Source organism: Netta rufina (genome assembly GCF_964035555.1).
Source record: "Netta rufina genome assembly, chromosome: 11".
NCBI classification, from domain to species: Eukaryota; Metazoa; Chordata; class Aves; order Anseriformes; family Anatidae; genus Netta; species Netta rufina.
Genome location: NC_140134.1, coordinates 16459968 through 16476446, shown reverse-complemented (window position 1 = coordinate 16476446; position 16479 = coordinate 16459968). Strand labels below are relative to the sequence as shown.

Here is a 16479-nt window from a genome sequence, read left to right as displayed (position 1 = left end):
CGCTCTCTGAAACTAACTCCACTCATTTGCCAAAATCCCACGTTTCAAGATTTTTGCCTTCACTTTCCTAACGCCTCTGCTCTCCTGCTCTGCCGCTGTTTCCGCGTAGCTGACGCTCATCTCGAGAACTCATCTTTCCCTCTTCGCCTTGAAAAATCTAACTTGTGGCTCCAGCTCGGCTGCATATCACAAAGTCCCCGCTGTCTCCTCCGGAGCTGTCTCTGCTGCAGCCTGGCCCCAGCCTGAGTCATCACAGCCTGCCCGGTGCTCCCACCCCGCGTGCCCGTGACTCAGCCTCTCCTCGCCCACCACATCACTTCTCTCTCCTCACCCGGCTCCATCTCCCTTCCCAACCCCGAGCTGCCCGGCTCCAGTTGTGGCTGAAAGCTGCCTCCTACCAATTCATATAAAAACATTTTTTATTTTTTTAAATAGCAATATCTTAATTCTGAAATCCCCATTTTGAGACCCGGCTGCAAAACCCGACGCTGACTCGCTGAGACCAGCCCACGGGGGAGGTCAGCACCTTCGCAGCACAGCCAGAGCCGGTGCTGTTGGCAGCCCACGGGCTCTGGGCAGTGACCTGCGGGGTGAAGGGAGGCAGGGCGACAGCCACGGAGCTGGGAGCACCTCCCAGAGGTCTCATCTGTCTGCAGCCACCCTCAGGAGGAAGCAGACGGGTTGGGAAATCGCTTGCAACTCGTATGTTGATAACGTCGCAACCCCAAGTGGCATGAGATGAGCTGACAACGTCCGCCCCCGGTCACCACTGGGGTTTTTGGCAGCTCGGCAGGAGATGCCAGGTGTGCACTGCTTGCTCTTGGAGCCTGTAGTGCCAGCACTGCCTGAATGCTGTGGCACGGAGCAGGGCTTAGCCTGCCCCTCCTGCAGTGGCCAAGGAGGAAGGAGATTTGCACAAAGACCAGCCTGCCCGAGCTCCCCTTCCCTACCAAACGCTGCAAATGTGCCCAAACTGTTCCAATGCCACTCTTCCAACTCAACTAGAGACTGGCCTCTTCCTACCTGCACTCCTCACCTCCAGCCGAAGGGATCAGCCCTCCCTCTCCATGCCTCGCCAACTCCTTCTGTCTTATTCCTTCTTCTCTCCTAGCTCTGACAGTGCACACAGCTTTACTAGATTATCTGTGCTGTATTTCACCATGGAGGAGTGCCAAACAAGACATAATGATGCTGCGTACGTTGCACCAAGACAGCAGCAGCTTTAAAGATCTGATCCTGCAGATTTTCCAAGGGTGTCCTCCCCACCAGCCCCTCGGCATGGCCCAGGGGGGCTCTGGAGCTCACCCTGCCTGCTAGGAGACACGAAGGCCCCAGACCGTATCTCACACTGAAGTCAAAGCAAGGATTTGGCTCATTTCAGGCTTAACACAGCCCAAGTTCTGCGGAAAAGCTGGAGCCTCTCAGCTCGCCAGCTCAGTTTTCTGATGCATGCTGAACTTCTCTTTCCTGGCGATACCGGTAACGTCTGAACTTTCAGCAAAGATGCGAGGCAGAGCATTAATCACAATGCAAATGAGCAGGGCATTTTCTGTTTTCAACAGTAAAAAATGAAGTATTTGGGGAATGGCTGGGCCCCTCTTTCACACATCAGATGCACCATGCCATTTACTACGAATTCTAATTACAAACCGTCCTTCTTATAGCCAAAAATGTGTGTCTGTTTTGGGCATATTTCTTTCTTGATGGCCCCAGCACACTCTGCAAGGCACCTGCACTGCACGTCTCGCTTCCCCTTGCTGAAACATGAGGCTGATTTATTAACTGCAAAGAAACCATACGGGCAAGTACAGTTTTTACTGAAAACTCACGTGTGTTCTTATTCCTGGAGACAGCCCTAGTGCCCCGAGCAGCTCCGTGCCCTATGCAAAGCAGCACTTTCGCTTCCTGCTCTTTCGCAGCCCACGCCCGGCTATTGATCAGAAGTTGCCACCACCTCTGACTACATCTCAGAGACCTCCACGAGGTGCCTGATGCCTTCAGCCCAAACGGGGGGGCTCAGCAGAGACAAGCGGTGAGCAGTGTGGGGAAGCTTTAAGGAAGAAGGCGATTAAGAGGTGCCAAGCGCCTCGGGCTCCTGCCAGCTGCTGCAGCACTCAGCACCAGGCAGGATCGAGCTATGCTACCTCCTCCCTCGTGGCGTTTGGGTCTTCCAGCATCAAGGCTTTCCACCTCCTGCTCTCTGCGAGGCCCCAGCACTGTGCTCCTGACACGTCACACCCGCCACCAGACTGCTGCAGACAGGAGTTGCCCTACAGGGACCAGTCAGCACTGCTTTGGGGAAAGAGGGGTGAATGGGGTGGTCCAATTTTGTTAATTCTGGCTTTCCTTTTCACAAAGATGGCAGTGGGCTCGTTGGGAGGATTTTTTTTTTTGTTTTTTACAATATTTTGTGGTATAGCAAAGTTTTTGCATCTCGGATTTTATTTTATTTTTTTTTAACTTTATCGTACCTTGAGTAGTAAGAAATAAAGATATCGAAAAAGAAAACAACATTTGCAAAACCACGTAATATTGTAAAACAAAAAAAGACGGGACTTACCTGAGCCCCTACAGGGCACTGGGGGCTGCAGCCGAGGTCTGTGGCGGGTGTGACATCGCCGGCACAGTGCGTGCCGCCGGGGCATCGCACAGAGAGGCGGCCGGCGAGCCTGGGCTTTGCCGAACTTGAAAAGGAAAACAAAAGCTAAGTCAATGACGTGCCGCAAGCCCCTTCCTAACCTGCTGCCGTGCGGGATGTCCAGCACTGGAGGCGGGCGGCGGCGGCGACCTGCGTCACGCTCGCACCTCTCGGGCGTGCGAATGCGAACTGCGGTGCTGGAGCACAAAGAGCCTGGTCTGCACGCTTTAGGAGCAAACTCTACACCCTGAGCTTTCATTTCGGTCTCTCTCTGGTTTTCTTTCCCTTCCTCTATAACCACTCAATCTTCCCGAAGGTCTGCGGATGAGAAGTTCTGCACGCAAGGTCTGTTAGATGTAAACGAAGGCAGCTAATCCTCAGGGAAAAGGAAGCTCTGAGAAAGCACCAACTGGAAGGTCTGTCTGCCAGGCTCTACCGACTGTCACCTTCAAGTGAAGCATAAAACGCTTCCAATATTCAACCAAAGAAAAGAGATGGGTCACAAAGCTGAACACACACAAACGCATCTATCAGCGCGATCCGTCCCAGGATGGGCAGCAACGCCTGCTTTATCGCTGTGAGTTGTTTCAGGCCACTCTCCTTTATTCCTGGTTGGAAGCACGTTGTGGTTTTGTGTTTTCCAGGACGTTTCTACAGCAGAGCATGACTCGCGTTACGCCCCATACCGGCACCCAGAGCAGTGCCTGCAGAGCTCAGCCCAGCAGTGCCCCACTGATTTCGGAGCCCTGGGGCCACACATATCCACGTGCAGGACCAGGACCTCAGCTGTGCACTCCAAATCCACAAACCAGGCTAGGACTCAGTGTTTACAAGGCGATGCAGATGCGGTTTGGTTGTTTTTAAGCGTTCGATAGTCCCTCACCTTTTCTTTTTTTTTTTTTTTCTTACCTCATCTTTTATATTAAATCGCGATGGTTCTTGTCTGCTTCGGTTTGACCTCCTAACCCCATAAACATCAGGATATTCTTCCCACATCTGCAAAATAAACAGACCATCAGAAGGCCTGCTTCACCCCAGGTATTTCTGACATTTTAGAGAGGTTTGATGGTCAAGGTTAAAAAAAAAATCAACATAAAACCATTAGGGAGTTTTGCCAGCAGCAACCAGTAGAAGGACACTTGAAAAACCTGACTGAAACAGATCGTGATTATTATGGGCTATTTAGTAAGACTTTAAAGGACGTGATTTATCTCAGCATTGTCTGTATAGTGGTCCTTCTTCCCCACAAGATAAAAAACACTTTCCAATACGTTTAGGCTGAAGGACAGAGCACTGACAGCCAGGACAGCCAGGCTCTGCAAGCAACAGGAGGCAACTCCTTGCAGGTGGAATGAACCTACCCACACAGAGGATGAGTCACTCACAAACAGCCCTCCTGATTCCTTCCCGTAGAGAAAACCTCACCAGCTGCCTGAAGGACCCAGTGGCAAGAAGCCCCCAGCAGCAACTTCACACATGAAGCCTGTGACCCATCCCAGGTGGCAAAGGGACCAGACCACCCTGTTCTTCTCCTGAAGGCACCGATGCAAACGCCGTTTGGCAGCGCAGGACACATGGGTTACTGGGAATGGTTGTGCTCTATTTGCTGTAATCAGGCCCTGTAGCAGTGTAATAAGCTATGTACAAAAGCATGTGTTTGTTCTCTCTGGATAGACAGGAGGAGAAGGGGGAGAGCAGAACTGATGGGCTGACGGATTTAAATGTGCCTGTGTTGGTGGCAGAGAGTATCAGAAGCTTTACAGGGCAGATACAAATCCCTGCCATGCCTCCCAGACACCTACAACAGTCCCTCTGCCTTGTCCCTCAGCACAGTTTATCCTTTTATAGTTTGCTAAGCCTATTTACTGTCCTTCTGCTTCTCCTCCCTCCAGTCCTCAAGCATCTCTGCAAGCCACTGGCAGGAAAATGAAATCAAAATGGGCTGCCAGATGCAGCAGTGACTTGGGACTGATGAATGCGAGACTGTAGTCTGGCACTTTCTCTGCTTCTCTTGAAGGAGTGATGGGCTGACATTGCAATGGCCAGATAGCTAAGGTGTTTATCTGTCAGGCATGAAAGGAGAGAGAGAGAGAGAAATTCAGAGGTGTTTTACTACCCCACATCAAAGAAAAATTCCAAATACTCCCCCAAACATTTGAAGAATCTGCCTTTTCATCTTTTAAATGGCACAGGTTTTGGACGGAGGACAGACTCCCATGACAAATCGGAATAGCACCTAACACAAATGAACCTCGCCTTCATGGGCGTATCTAGACAGCAACACAATATAAACAATGATATAATTAATTGCATTGGTTATTCAAGGGGAACAGGCACCAACCCGCCTAGGTTAGCCCCAGCTGAGGAAAACGCCCATTAGCATCAGAACTAAGGGAGGGAGAGGCCTTCATTAGAGGGTGCCCTGACCTTTCCGTGTTCCATCCACACCAATTATCCTCTTGCGTATGGATGCGCTCCCTCGTGGGGTAATTTTAATGTTTATTGTCAGGGCCGTGCTCTTAGCAGCCCGCAGAAGAAAAGGCAGCTTCCTTCAGTCCCCACTTACCAACAGCAAAACAGAAAGGTGAAGGTTGTGTTACCACAGCTGCCTTACAAAGGCGTGCTGCCTCGCCAGTATGAACACGGGAGGTTTACCACAACCTTAGCAGTCAGCCCAGAGAGTGGCGAGAGGGAGGAGTGGGAGCACTGCAACCAAATCCCTCACCTCTGCCTCGCAGGTACGTGGGGAACAGGCTGAGAGCACTGCCCTTCCTGCTCTTTACCTACCTAGCAATTTTCTCCATTAAATCCCTCTCGTGAACGAGCAGCACAAGGTGCAAGCCACAGCTATGAAGAACAGGACAGTCACAGACCACAACACGAAGTATCACTGACCTAACCTGACTTTCCTCCCTCCAACAAACTCAGTTCACCCAGTCCCTATCTCCAAAGGGGCATTTGGGCTTTTTTTCTCGCCCCACACCCCAGTCCATTACTCAGGTGCCCCTTGGGTAACGCAGGCAGCCAAGGCACAGCTCCTGCTCTGGGGAGGTGCAGCACAAACCAGGGGCAAACTGCACACATCAGACACCTGTAAACCCTTTTCCTCCTGTGAACCAGAAGGCAAACCTGCTTATGCAGGGCAGGGATTGCTAGGGGAGCTGTGGAAAAAACACAGCTGTCCTAGACAGAACAAAGTTATTATTTTATTTTTGTCCTCTTTTTCCTTCCCCTTTTTTTCCCAAACAGGCGGGCAGTGATGGAAACGAACCAAAGTGGCCCCAATCCTATATATTCTCCTGGCTGTGTCCCATGGGGAAGCTTTACTGCTTCTTAAAGGGAGAAGAGACAGAAGAGAAGAGTGGAAGGATGGAGGGATAGGATGAAACGAGAGGGTTACTTATTGAGGACAGGTGTTTGCCCCTCGTTTGCTACCTGTCTAGTGCCCAAAGGGTTGTCACAGCAAGTGCACAAGCTCCTGCTCACCAGGATGACACGGGGCCATGCACACACACCAAACAGCCATCAAGGGGCTTGGGGACACCAGAGGGGGGAGGCTGCTGGGGCAATGTGCAACTGAGGCTGGCCCAAGTGTCAGGGAAGGCAAAGAGCTTGGTTAACATCCTGCTGGTGGTGGGTACAGGGGTAACACGGCTCTGCAGAGCACCAGGGGCAATACCTTTTTAACATCTGCTATCCTTTCCTTCTTAGAGGCCGGTTTTTCTTTGGTTTCAGGAGGGGTCTGCTGGGATTTCGAACCCGTTGATTCACTTTCGGATTCAGACTGACTCTCAGAGGACTCCGAGCTGCTGTTTGACTCGCTGCCCTGCTCGCTGCCCTGCTCGCTGCCCTGCTCGCTCTCAGACTGGCTTGCAGAGTCAGAGCCAGAGGCTTCTTCGGATGCCGAGTGACTGATGGTAGAGAGAGAAGAGATTACATTTTAACTGTACTGTCACAGCTTCAAAATATGCAGCGAGCAAGCCTGAGCCCCATCCAAGCTACAACGGTAGGCTTGGAATAGCCTAAACACGAGTGTGAACTGCATGGCCAGCTGTTGGATGCCCAGGTGACATTACGACTGCCAAACCAGTGACAAACCACTGCCCTGATCAAAATCACCGGTTCTCCGGGGACGATCTGGTTTGCTCAGAACAAATAAGAACAAATTCAGAGGCCACCTGGTAGCACTGCAGATGAGCAGTAGCGCTGGCGTGGCTCTCCTCCAAAGCCTGGTAAGCCCAGGGGGTCAAAAATCCAACATCCAATTTCTGAGAGGCCAGCACCAAACATGTATGCATTATGTTGTGTATTGGTAAACATCACATTCCTTCAAAAGAGTAAATTTAGCAGAAAAGAAGCGGAAAGGAGCTTTTACAGCATGTGGCTGGGAGAGCTCTGTTTACAGGATTACACCAATGCTGTGGAGACTGCATTGCTCAGAGCACCCAGTAAGAGGAGAGCAGAACATTAAGTAAGTGCCTTTTTCCTTTTGGTTTACATCAAAATGGGTTAATACACAGAACATCCACTTAAATGCAGGCTCCTTAACAAAACAAACAAACAAACAGCGGCCAAGCTTTTTCAGGTGGCCGTGAAACAATTTCTCAAACACCTTTGTCTAATCTCTCCCAAATCCCTTTTTTTTTTTTTTTTTTAATTTAAAATCCAATTTAAGAAAACAGAAAATTCTTACAATTATATAACACACTTGCTGGTAAGGCAGTGTTACAGAAGCTAGAAGGCAGTGCGACAATAATAAGACTACAAACTTCTCAAACAAGGAGCATCTCTTTCCATCTCTTTCCAGCCCTTCTCTGCAGCTAAATGCTTTCATTACATTGAAGAGTTCGTTGCAAATATAACATCATGAAAAAAGAGGCAGAAAAACTTTGCAGAGGGAAAGCGGGTTTTTAATGTGTCTCCTTTTGTACAACTACAGAAGTAATGAGATACACTGAAAGCTCTGCTTGGATTTCATGATTTAAAAATCAAAATACATCAAGGACAAAAAAATATATAGCATGTAGCACAGATATCATTCAATAAAGACGAACCAGGCAGAAATCAATGTGTGCTTTAGAGGCATCACTACACACAGCCAGTGAGTGTCCATACACATCCATACACACATCCATGTGCAAACAGGACTCGTTCCCAGTGCGGAAAGAAGCTCCCTGCTGTCGGAGGGGAATGCTGAGAGCTGCTGGGAGATGCAGAGGCCTCCCTGCCGCCCCAGCAGAGCTGCGGCTGCTTTCTCCGATGGAGCGGGCAGAGGGCAGCAGCCGAGCGCAGCGGGAGCCTCCTGCAGGAATCCCTCCAGCGCAGGGCACGCGGCCAAGCTCCCGGCCGCCATTTCACGGCCACCCCTCTTCCACCATCTTAGGGTTTCATCGCTCCGCTGGCTGTTTGCTCTGGTTCAGCTCGCGTGGCCTGGAGTGGAAGAGCTCAGTGTTTGCAGAAAGGGGAGGGGAAGGAAAATAAAAGGAGCTGTGGGCAAAAACGTCCAAAGGGAGAGAGAAACGGAGACTTTCCAGCAGAGACGAGGATGAATTGTCACTGATGATCGCCGGTTTCGTTGTCCCGGTTCGGTTTTGACAGGGATGTGGGTGTCACATCGCTCCCTTCCAGCAGGACGGGACCATTGAGCAGGTCCGCAAGCAGCCACCACAGCCCCGTGACACTCAGCTCCCATCCTTCCCTCAACATTTGCCTCGCCATTTGCCCCTGCCCACTGCCAGGGCCTCACAGCTCCCCGCCTGCCCTCCCACAGCTTGCCCTGGCCCCCACAAACGCAGTCACAAATCTCCCAACATCTGCTCAGCCGCAGCCCTGGAACGCGGTCCGCTTCCAAGAAGTGTTGAAACCTCTTCACTGGAAATTTTTTTAAGATCCAGTGTCGTTGTTTTTTTCAAGAAAAGCGAGGGATTTTTGTTAGGAAACATCACCATAGCATTCAAGGAAACAATACGCTAGGGACAGGCGGTTTCCATGGGCAGGGCTCAGTAGGACACGTCCCACAGAGCCCTGACCTCCTGAGAGGGTGCCTAGAGGCGGCCAAACCTCCAATGCCACGGCACTGAGAGGCAACATCAGGCTCGGGACAAATTAAGTTGGCATCCCATGTCCCATGGGGACACGGGAAAGAGGAAAATACTTTTCTTCAGTCGCATTTATGGGCAAGAGCTGGAAGGAATTACAACAGGGTCTCGGCAGTACTTGTGTGAAGGCAGAGCAATGAGCGCCGGCCTCTGGAGCAACTTCTTTCTCAAGGCCCTAAGCTCTATGACAAAGATACAGGGACAGCCGTTGTACACATGCCTAGCCATTGTTCCTGCGTGCTAGCCACGTTATCTGGACACTATCATTTTTCTCTCGATGTGAACAGAGCTGTCTGCCAAGAGGAAGGCGCAGATGAGGTACACAGCTGGTGCCCAGGTATGCACGTGCCTGCCCTAGTGCAGATGAGAAACGCCATTTCCTGTTCAAGGCTGTTGCAAATAATTTTTAAAAAGACTTTGAAATCCCTTTATCAAGGCAAAAGGATACTTAAAAGCCAATTCCGTAAAACAATCCTTTCTAAATACCACCAACACAATCAGGAGGTGCTTCCACCTGCCAGTAAGGTGTAAGGGCTTAGCAACGCGACGTGTCAAAGCAGGCCTTGCCGCTGTGCATAGCTGGTGATTTATACCTCTTTTCACACACTAGTTTTGGGATATGCCCTGCTTTAACATCCCTGAGTTAACATCCAAAAGAGGCCTACTCACAATTAAACTGTAACTGGGGGATAAGCTATAATTAATTGTGTCAAAATCCCTCGTCAGGCAGCCCAACACCCTTCCAATTCAGTAGAGAAAAACACCCATGAACATCAAAACTACAGCTGGATCGTTGGGAACTCCCTTAAACCGAGAAACTCCCATAAAAACTGCGATCTGCTAATGCTCAGCAAAACATGCTCCCATGGCTTCCAGGAACTACTTTAGGCTATAATTCTGTTTTAATTAAGAATCTGCTCCTGATTTGATGGAGGAAAAAAAAAAAAAAAAAGTCATCCCTTACCAAGGACACATTTCTTCTGAGAAATAAGTAGCTGAACGGCAATGATAAGACCTTTTACAATCAGGCATCTAAGTTTACAAGGCAATTACAGCACGTCTCAAGCCTCCCATGTTAGCGTTTAATATTTCACATCTGAGCACCATGACTTCATTTTACAGGGGATCATCTTTGCTAACAGCAACAAGACATTTTATAAGCTCTCAAGGAGGACAAACAGGGGATGCTTTCAGATGGTGCAAGGCAAGCTGACGTCCCTCAGCAGTGACCCAGCACGTTTCTGGAGACAAAAGCTGCCACGGGAAGGGCTCTCACTGGCACCATTCTGCCCTGACTTCAAAATTGAGCTCTCGACGGACAGAGCTTGAATTCAGCCAGGGGCAGAAAGTAGGATTAATGGCTGCAGATCCTCCCACAAGGCGAGCCCCTCCTAACTTTAAGAATTGGTACGGCCGCGCCACTTCACCAGTTTGATTCTAAACAAGTTTGAATCCAAACAGCAAAGTTCTGCTGGGCTTTGCTCTGCGAGCTGAGCAGGACCTCAGCACAGGCCAAATAACCCCAGCGCAGGCTCAAAATGGTCTTTGGCACGGGCTCCCAGAGCCGGATAACATCAGAAGCAAAGTTTATCGCTCCTTGCAGGCAAACACACGCTTAACCCTGGGGCTGAGCGAAGCTTCACATGCCCAAAAAACAGCGGAGGCCCAGCTCCATGTCAGCTCGCTGCCACCAGCGCAGGGACCCGGGGGTACCCATTCCCCTCTCCCACCCCACACACTATAGCCCACATCCCCACTCACCTTGTGCCTGGGCGAGCACAAGCCAGGGCGCTGGGCGCCTCCATGAGCCACCTGAACTTAGCAGCACACAAGAGGACGAGCCCAGAAAACAATAAACGCAGTCTGTGTTGGCTTGGCGAGTAAAGGCAGAACCAAGCCCTTACAGACCAGTGGCACTACACCGTGCTTGGTAGCACCAAGGCGAAAGGGGCCAGCGAGACCCCGGTTTTGGGCAGCAATGAGCCAGATGCGCGGTTTGGCTACGCCTGGCTCCTCACCACCTGCGTCCAGCAGAGCCGAGCGGTGCTGCCGGTGGCGTTTCAGCTCCGTGGCAACCCCTGCTGCCAACACAGCCGTTGGGGTCGCGTTCTGGAACCCCGGGTCAGCCCACCTCTGCGGGTGAGCCCACCGGCCCTGCTGCTGCATGACCTAGTGGTGGAGCTGGCCCCAAAGCCTGCAGGATGTCTTCTGCAGAGCAGGTGCATCCATCAGGTCCAGTGCTACCACTAGGAGAGGTTTCTCACCCCCTGTAGGTCTTCAGCGAGGGCTGCCAGTATCGCCTGCCTGCCAGTGGTACCCGGTAATGGAAGTGACCCTGGATTTACTCCAAAGCACACAGCAGCAAAGACCATGCATGCCACCAATTCAAAACTGTTTGAACAGGTGTGTAGGTCACTTTTGGAAGACACACAAGCGGTTCTGAGGGCAAAGAGACATGACAAGTCAGAGAGGATGCACTGACTGAACTGGATGCCATGTTGCTGCGTTCTTTTTAACGCTTCCCCTGAACATTTGACCTATAAATATGATGTTCCCTATTATATACAAACATATACACTACGCCTACAGACCCTGAAAATAAAAACAAGCATCATCAGTTAACGCTGACGTGTGCATCCAAGACACACAGTAGCTGTAAAAAAATACATATATCGAACCGTGTCGATCTCACCTCTAGCCCTGGAGAGCAACACAAGACTGACTGTGGCTGCAAGTCACTTGATGAAAGTGATAAAGGATAATGGATAAAGCATGCACCACAGGAACGAGATGATCTCCTTGGGATCCATCCCTTGTCTTGGGGAAGAAAAAAAAACAGAAACATGAGCAAATGCTCCAGTAAGCACAGCTATTGACATGGAGGCAGTGCATGGAGCTTGCAGGAGAGCTAAGTGAATGACACTGGACCTGTGGCACTTCAGAAAAAGGACCTTTTGAGCTCCCTTTAGATTCTGAAAGTCTACTAAAGAGTGATGGGTGCTTGCCTGCCTCCTAAGGCACAGATTTCCTTGGTGGTAAGAGTTGAGATGGGTTAGTCAATGAGGAGTTTTTCCTAACTCTGGTTAGTCAACGTTGAGCTTTTCTTAACTCATTTCCTGCAGGCAAAAATAGAAATGGGGGAAGGGAGAGAAGAAAAAAATTCCCCTGACTCTGTTACCAGCATCATTTCCAGCTCCACGAATGATCTTGCTTCAAGGCAGGAATTTAAACTAGAATATAGCAAACACAGAGAGGCTCTTCGCACAGTTTAGAAGTCTCGAACACCTTTGAATATTCACAGTATATTTCAGCAAAATCTGGACAGGCTTTTGTGGGGCACAACAACCAGCCCCAGGGCTATACATACAGGGTTGCCCCTGCCAGATGACCAGCGAGTCTTTCAAAAGATGGATGAAAAGGGAAGGACTTGGGGGTAGAAAAATATTTCCTCAACCTTTCAGTGACGAGCAACTTTTGTTCTGAAATAGGCAAGTGAAAAGAGTTACCATGGAAAACACACACATTTCCCACACATGACTGCAAACCCTGCTTGCAGAAGGTGGGTGTTAATTACATTTACGCAGCACCGGGCACAATAGGCCAGGGAGCTACAGTAACAAGCAGGGGATTATGCACCCAGCAGGTATCCTATCTAAATAACCATCTGAATTGGGCCCTGCCCCTTGCCAGCCTGGCTCAAAGGACAGGAAGGGGAGGAGGCAGAGGCACTCGCTCCCTTTCTGGCCACCGCTATTTGCTCCGGCACAAGACTCCCAAATGCCAAAGGCAAAGCAATCCTGAGCGCACAGCGAGCTAAATATATCCATCCCGGCTCTGGTGCGGCTCCCTGTAAAGCACATGGGGCTATCTTGAATGACAACTATTTTCCAAAAGTTTTTTTTTTTTTTCTTCCCCACACTACAAAGACACCACATTATGCTTGCATAATAAAGCAAAAGCAGCAGTTCATTCATGAGCCGGAGAGCAGGCTCTCTCGCTCTCTGATCTTTGAGCCAGAGGCTGAAAATGCCTGGGATGTGTAGTGGGAAAAGAAAAAAAAAACAGCACAGCGACAAAAGGAGTCAAAACCTGTCTGCTTGATTAAGGAGGGCCATTGAGAAGCTCCAAAGGCAGCACCCTTCCCCTTCCCAGCACCGAAAGGGAAGTACAATTGCGGTTCTCAGGGTTTTGAAAAGGAGGACTCCCCCTCCTCAGGAAGGCAGAGGGGCACCGTAATGCTCCGAGCTGCCTCCAAACCGCACCGAGCACCTCTGTGCTCCAGGGCCAAGGCATTTTTGGCACCCACATTTTTTGGTAAGGCTGAGCTAAGGAGCAGGGGTGAACTCACCAAGCCCCTCTGCCACTCCAGCTTCTGCTTTGTCACACCAGGGCACAGCTGGGCTAGCACAAAGGCAACTATGCACACAGCCAGATGTAAAAAAACATCTAGAGACACTGCAGGAAGGCTGCAGCACACACATAAGTTAGGTTTAAATTAGTACAGTCAGGGTTTTGCATTGTTTTTTCTTGTCTCCTCCTCCCCCATCGATCACAAATTTAATTTGAGAAACAACAGATTAAAGAAATGCAATAATACGGAAAATTGGAACCCCAAAATCAGTAACAAAGAGAGGCACAAAATCCTTTTTGATTCCAGATGAAAGGAACTCGACCCAGCCTGAGAGCTGCATTCCCAGTGCCTGTTACAAGCTGCCTTTAACCACCAGATGTAAGGCTCGGCATTAAGCCTCCCTTCCACAGAGAGCAGGCACATGGCATTCAAAGCTCTCCTATCAGCGGCAACTCCAGTTAAGAGCAGAGGCTCCTCGCCATGAAAGAGCCATCAATGACCCCTGTAATTAATATATTAGGGATTACACAATCATCTACACCTAGGAACAAAACTTGCAAGGAACAGCAATAGTTACAACATAACTTTTTTCTATGGACCCAGGTGGCCTGGAGTCGGGATTCTTGACATTGCAACACACTCGTTCAGAGCTGGGGTAGAGGTTCACGGGCAACGAAGCGTGGAGCAGCGCTGCAAGCTGCAAAGCTCCCAGAGCTTGGCAAACACGCTCCTCAGGAGCCCTGCCAAGGCGAAACGCCATGTGAGCAGTTACCAGCACAATACCAGGCGAGAAGCTGAGACAGACTGTTTCAAACATTTTATTTTTTTAACCTTCGGAGCCAAGGTCAGACAAATACATACACCGCAGCAAAAATGATTCTAAGCCCACATGTAAATATAAAGCAAACCATATATTGAAAGTTATAATTTTGTAGCAGCGTGGCACAAGCAGTGATGTAATAAAAGCTACTGCACATTTGGAAAGACTCAACATTTTGCTTCTTATTATACCCAAAATACGCTCCCTGCTCCAAGAAAAGGAGGCATTAGCAGCGCGACAGACTTACAGAAGCTTCACTGCAAGCTACTAGACATGAATTTTTCATCTAGGCGTTTTTGCTTTCCTTTCAAGGATCCTTTGCAGGATATAAAGGCAGTCTTTACAAGTACTCCAGCGCCTGTTGGAAGAGGCTCTTCAAGTGGCATTTCAGCACACATCTTTTCATAAAAATACACCCGAAGAATTTATGTAAGACACCATGTCAGTAGGGCAGTACATCCTTTGCTAGAAGGCTGCTTATATCTAATTACTGTAATCCAGGCTATCCCCTCCCCCAGTGCTGCGCTGCTTGTATTTATTTTCCTTGAAGGAGAGGGGAGATAATGCAGAACAGAACCTTTCTCCATCCATTATCTCCTTCCTGAACTGAATTTTAGCTACAGGCAACAAGAGATTGAGGAGTGTTTCTCAGTCTTCAGAACTCAGCCTAATGTAGCAGTGTAATTCCCACTGGAACCGATGCCTGCGACACAGAACAAGGTACAGTGGACATACATGACCTGGAGGTGTGTATCAGATGCAATTTCAGCCTAAGATGCCAAAGCCAGCCAGAGAGGGCTTACTGTCAACGTCTGGAGTTCAAAAGCAGCAAGACCATGGCATCAGAAGTGTCAGTTCAGGGTCTACATGCCCACTCACTGTGCCAAGTACATAATTGGAACTCACTTCAACATTCAAACATTTGTGCTCTGAATTTGATGTAAAATCCAAGTGTGGCTATTCTAGGCGAAATGCCGAAAGCCACACTGCTCACATGGCACACAGGGGAGACACCCCATTGTCCTCGTGCCACCCCTCCACGTGCTCCGGGCATGACCCCGTGACGCTGCAACGTGAAATTGTTCCTTGCCGAGCCGTGGGAGAACTCAGGGTCAGCCCACGTAGGAAATGGGGGAAGGTGCAGATGAGCAACTGCTGCCCTCAGGGTGCAGCAGGTGAAACATCAACCCAACAGAGAGCAGAGCACCGATCCATGATCTCAGCCCAGCCATGGAGGTTCTGGAGGTGCAGGCACGGGGCAGTGCAGGTGGGAGGACGCTTGCCTGCATGTGTGCCCCAGCACAGCAGCGCTCTGGCAGAAGCTGCGTGCTACAGGAGCGTTTTTGCAGGGCTGTGCAATTACCCAGGTGAATTCTTTAATCCTGGCTTTCCGCTTTTATTCAGCAAAGTAGTCACACATTCAGAGAACACATAAAATTTGATTAATTAGCTTCGGATGTTTAAGTGAAGGACACAACGCAGAAGAGCTGAGAACCCAGCTTGCAGTTGCCGAGCATTTTTTACAGCACTGCACACAGAGTCCATCGCTGGCAGCAGTCACAGAACAGGAAACAGAGAAGTTTTAAGCCTGGGAATGGTGCGTTTGTAATTGGATGAGCCATTTCCTTTGAGAGGGTAATGTGAAGCAGAAGTCACAAAGCAAAGCAAGAAGAACAATCTCCTTTATGCGCCACCCGGCTGGGCTGACACCACGGCGGGATGAATGCCTCGCACATGCTCCTTTTGTCCCCGCCACTGATCCAGCGTTTTCCCTTTTTTCAAAAAAGCCTCCTGACAGCTTCGTAAAGGGTTAAAGCTCGACCAGGAGATGGAGGGGGGAGGGGAAAAAAAAAAAAAAAAAAAAAAAAACACTCATTAAAGAATAGAGCAGGGCAAGTGAAACCGAAAGGCAGGGTGCAGCAGGGCGGCCACGCAGCTACCCGGAGACTAAGCAGAGGAGGAGCTGAAAGCCCAGTTTGGAGATATTTTAATAAACATGGTTAACGTTTCCACTCAGCTTCCATAAAACCAGTTGCAAAACGTGTTCTGAAAGAAGAGTTTTAGTGAATTAAGGACGCTGAAAGCCATCGTGGTATTAAAGAGGGCCAGATGTTTCAGGAATGTTGTGTTCTGTAATTACTTTCAAGTTAGAAAGAAAAAAAAAAAAAAGCGGCACCAAAAATAGCCCAGCTCGTTTTCAAGTCACCCACTCGCTTCCGAAAATAGCCGTTAGTCTATTAAAAAAATATATAAAAAAAAAATAGAAAAGGGGAAAAAAATCTAAAAGCCCGCCAGACGGAGAGAAGCAAGGGAATCCGGCAGCCGCGCACCCCCTCACACAGACAACGCACTCAGCGTACGCCACGCAGTTTGCGCAGCCGCCGCCCGGCGGGCTGAGCGCTGCCAGCGCACTCGGCGTACCCAGCATGCGCAGCGCGGGGCGCAGCCTCCACACGGGGCCGGCGGCGTTGGCTGAGCGCGCAGCCAATGGCGGCGGTGGCGGCGCAGCAGCCGCCCTTTGAACTCCCCCCCCCCCCCTTTCCCTTCCCTTCCCTCCCCTCCCCTCAGCAGC

General features: G+C 49.9%; 1 protein-coding gene across 3 annotated transcripts in view; it reads right to left on the bottom strand.

Moving 5' to 3' along the window:
• CHD2 (chromodomain helicase DNA binding protein 2) overlaps positions 1 to 16479 on the bottom strand; it is a 54641-nt gene that overhangs the window by 33939 nt on the left and 4223 nt on the right. For 2 of the 3 annotated variants that reach the window (XM_084293460.1, XM_084293459.1), the window contains exons 3-4: positions 6318 to 6549; positions 3548 to 3634 (exon numbers count right to left, since the gene is read on the bottom strand). In XM_084293460.1, the coding sequence (XP_084149586.1) occupies positions 3548 to 3634; positions 6318 to 6549 (319 nt within the window). The remainder of the gene's footprint in view (positions 1 to 3547; positions 3635 to 6317; positions 6550 to 16479) is intronic. The other variant, XM_084293461.1, reaches the window with a different exon arrangement.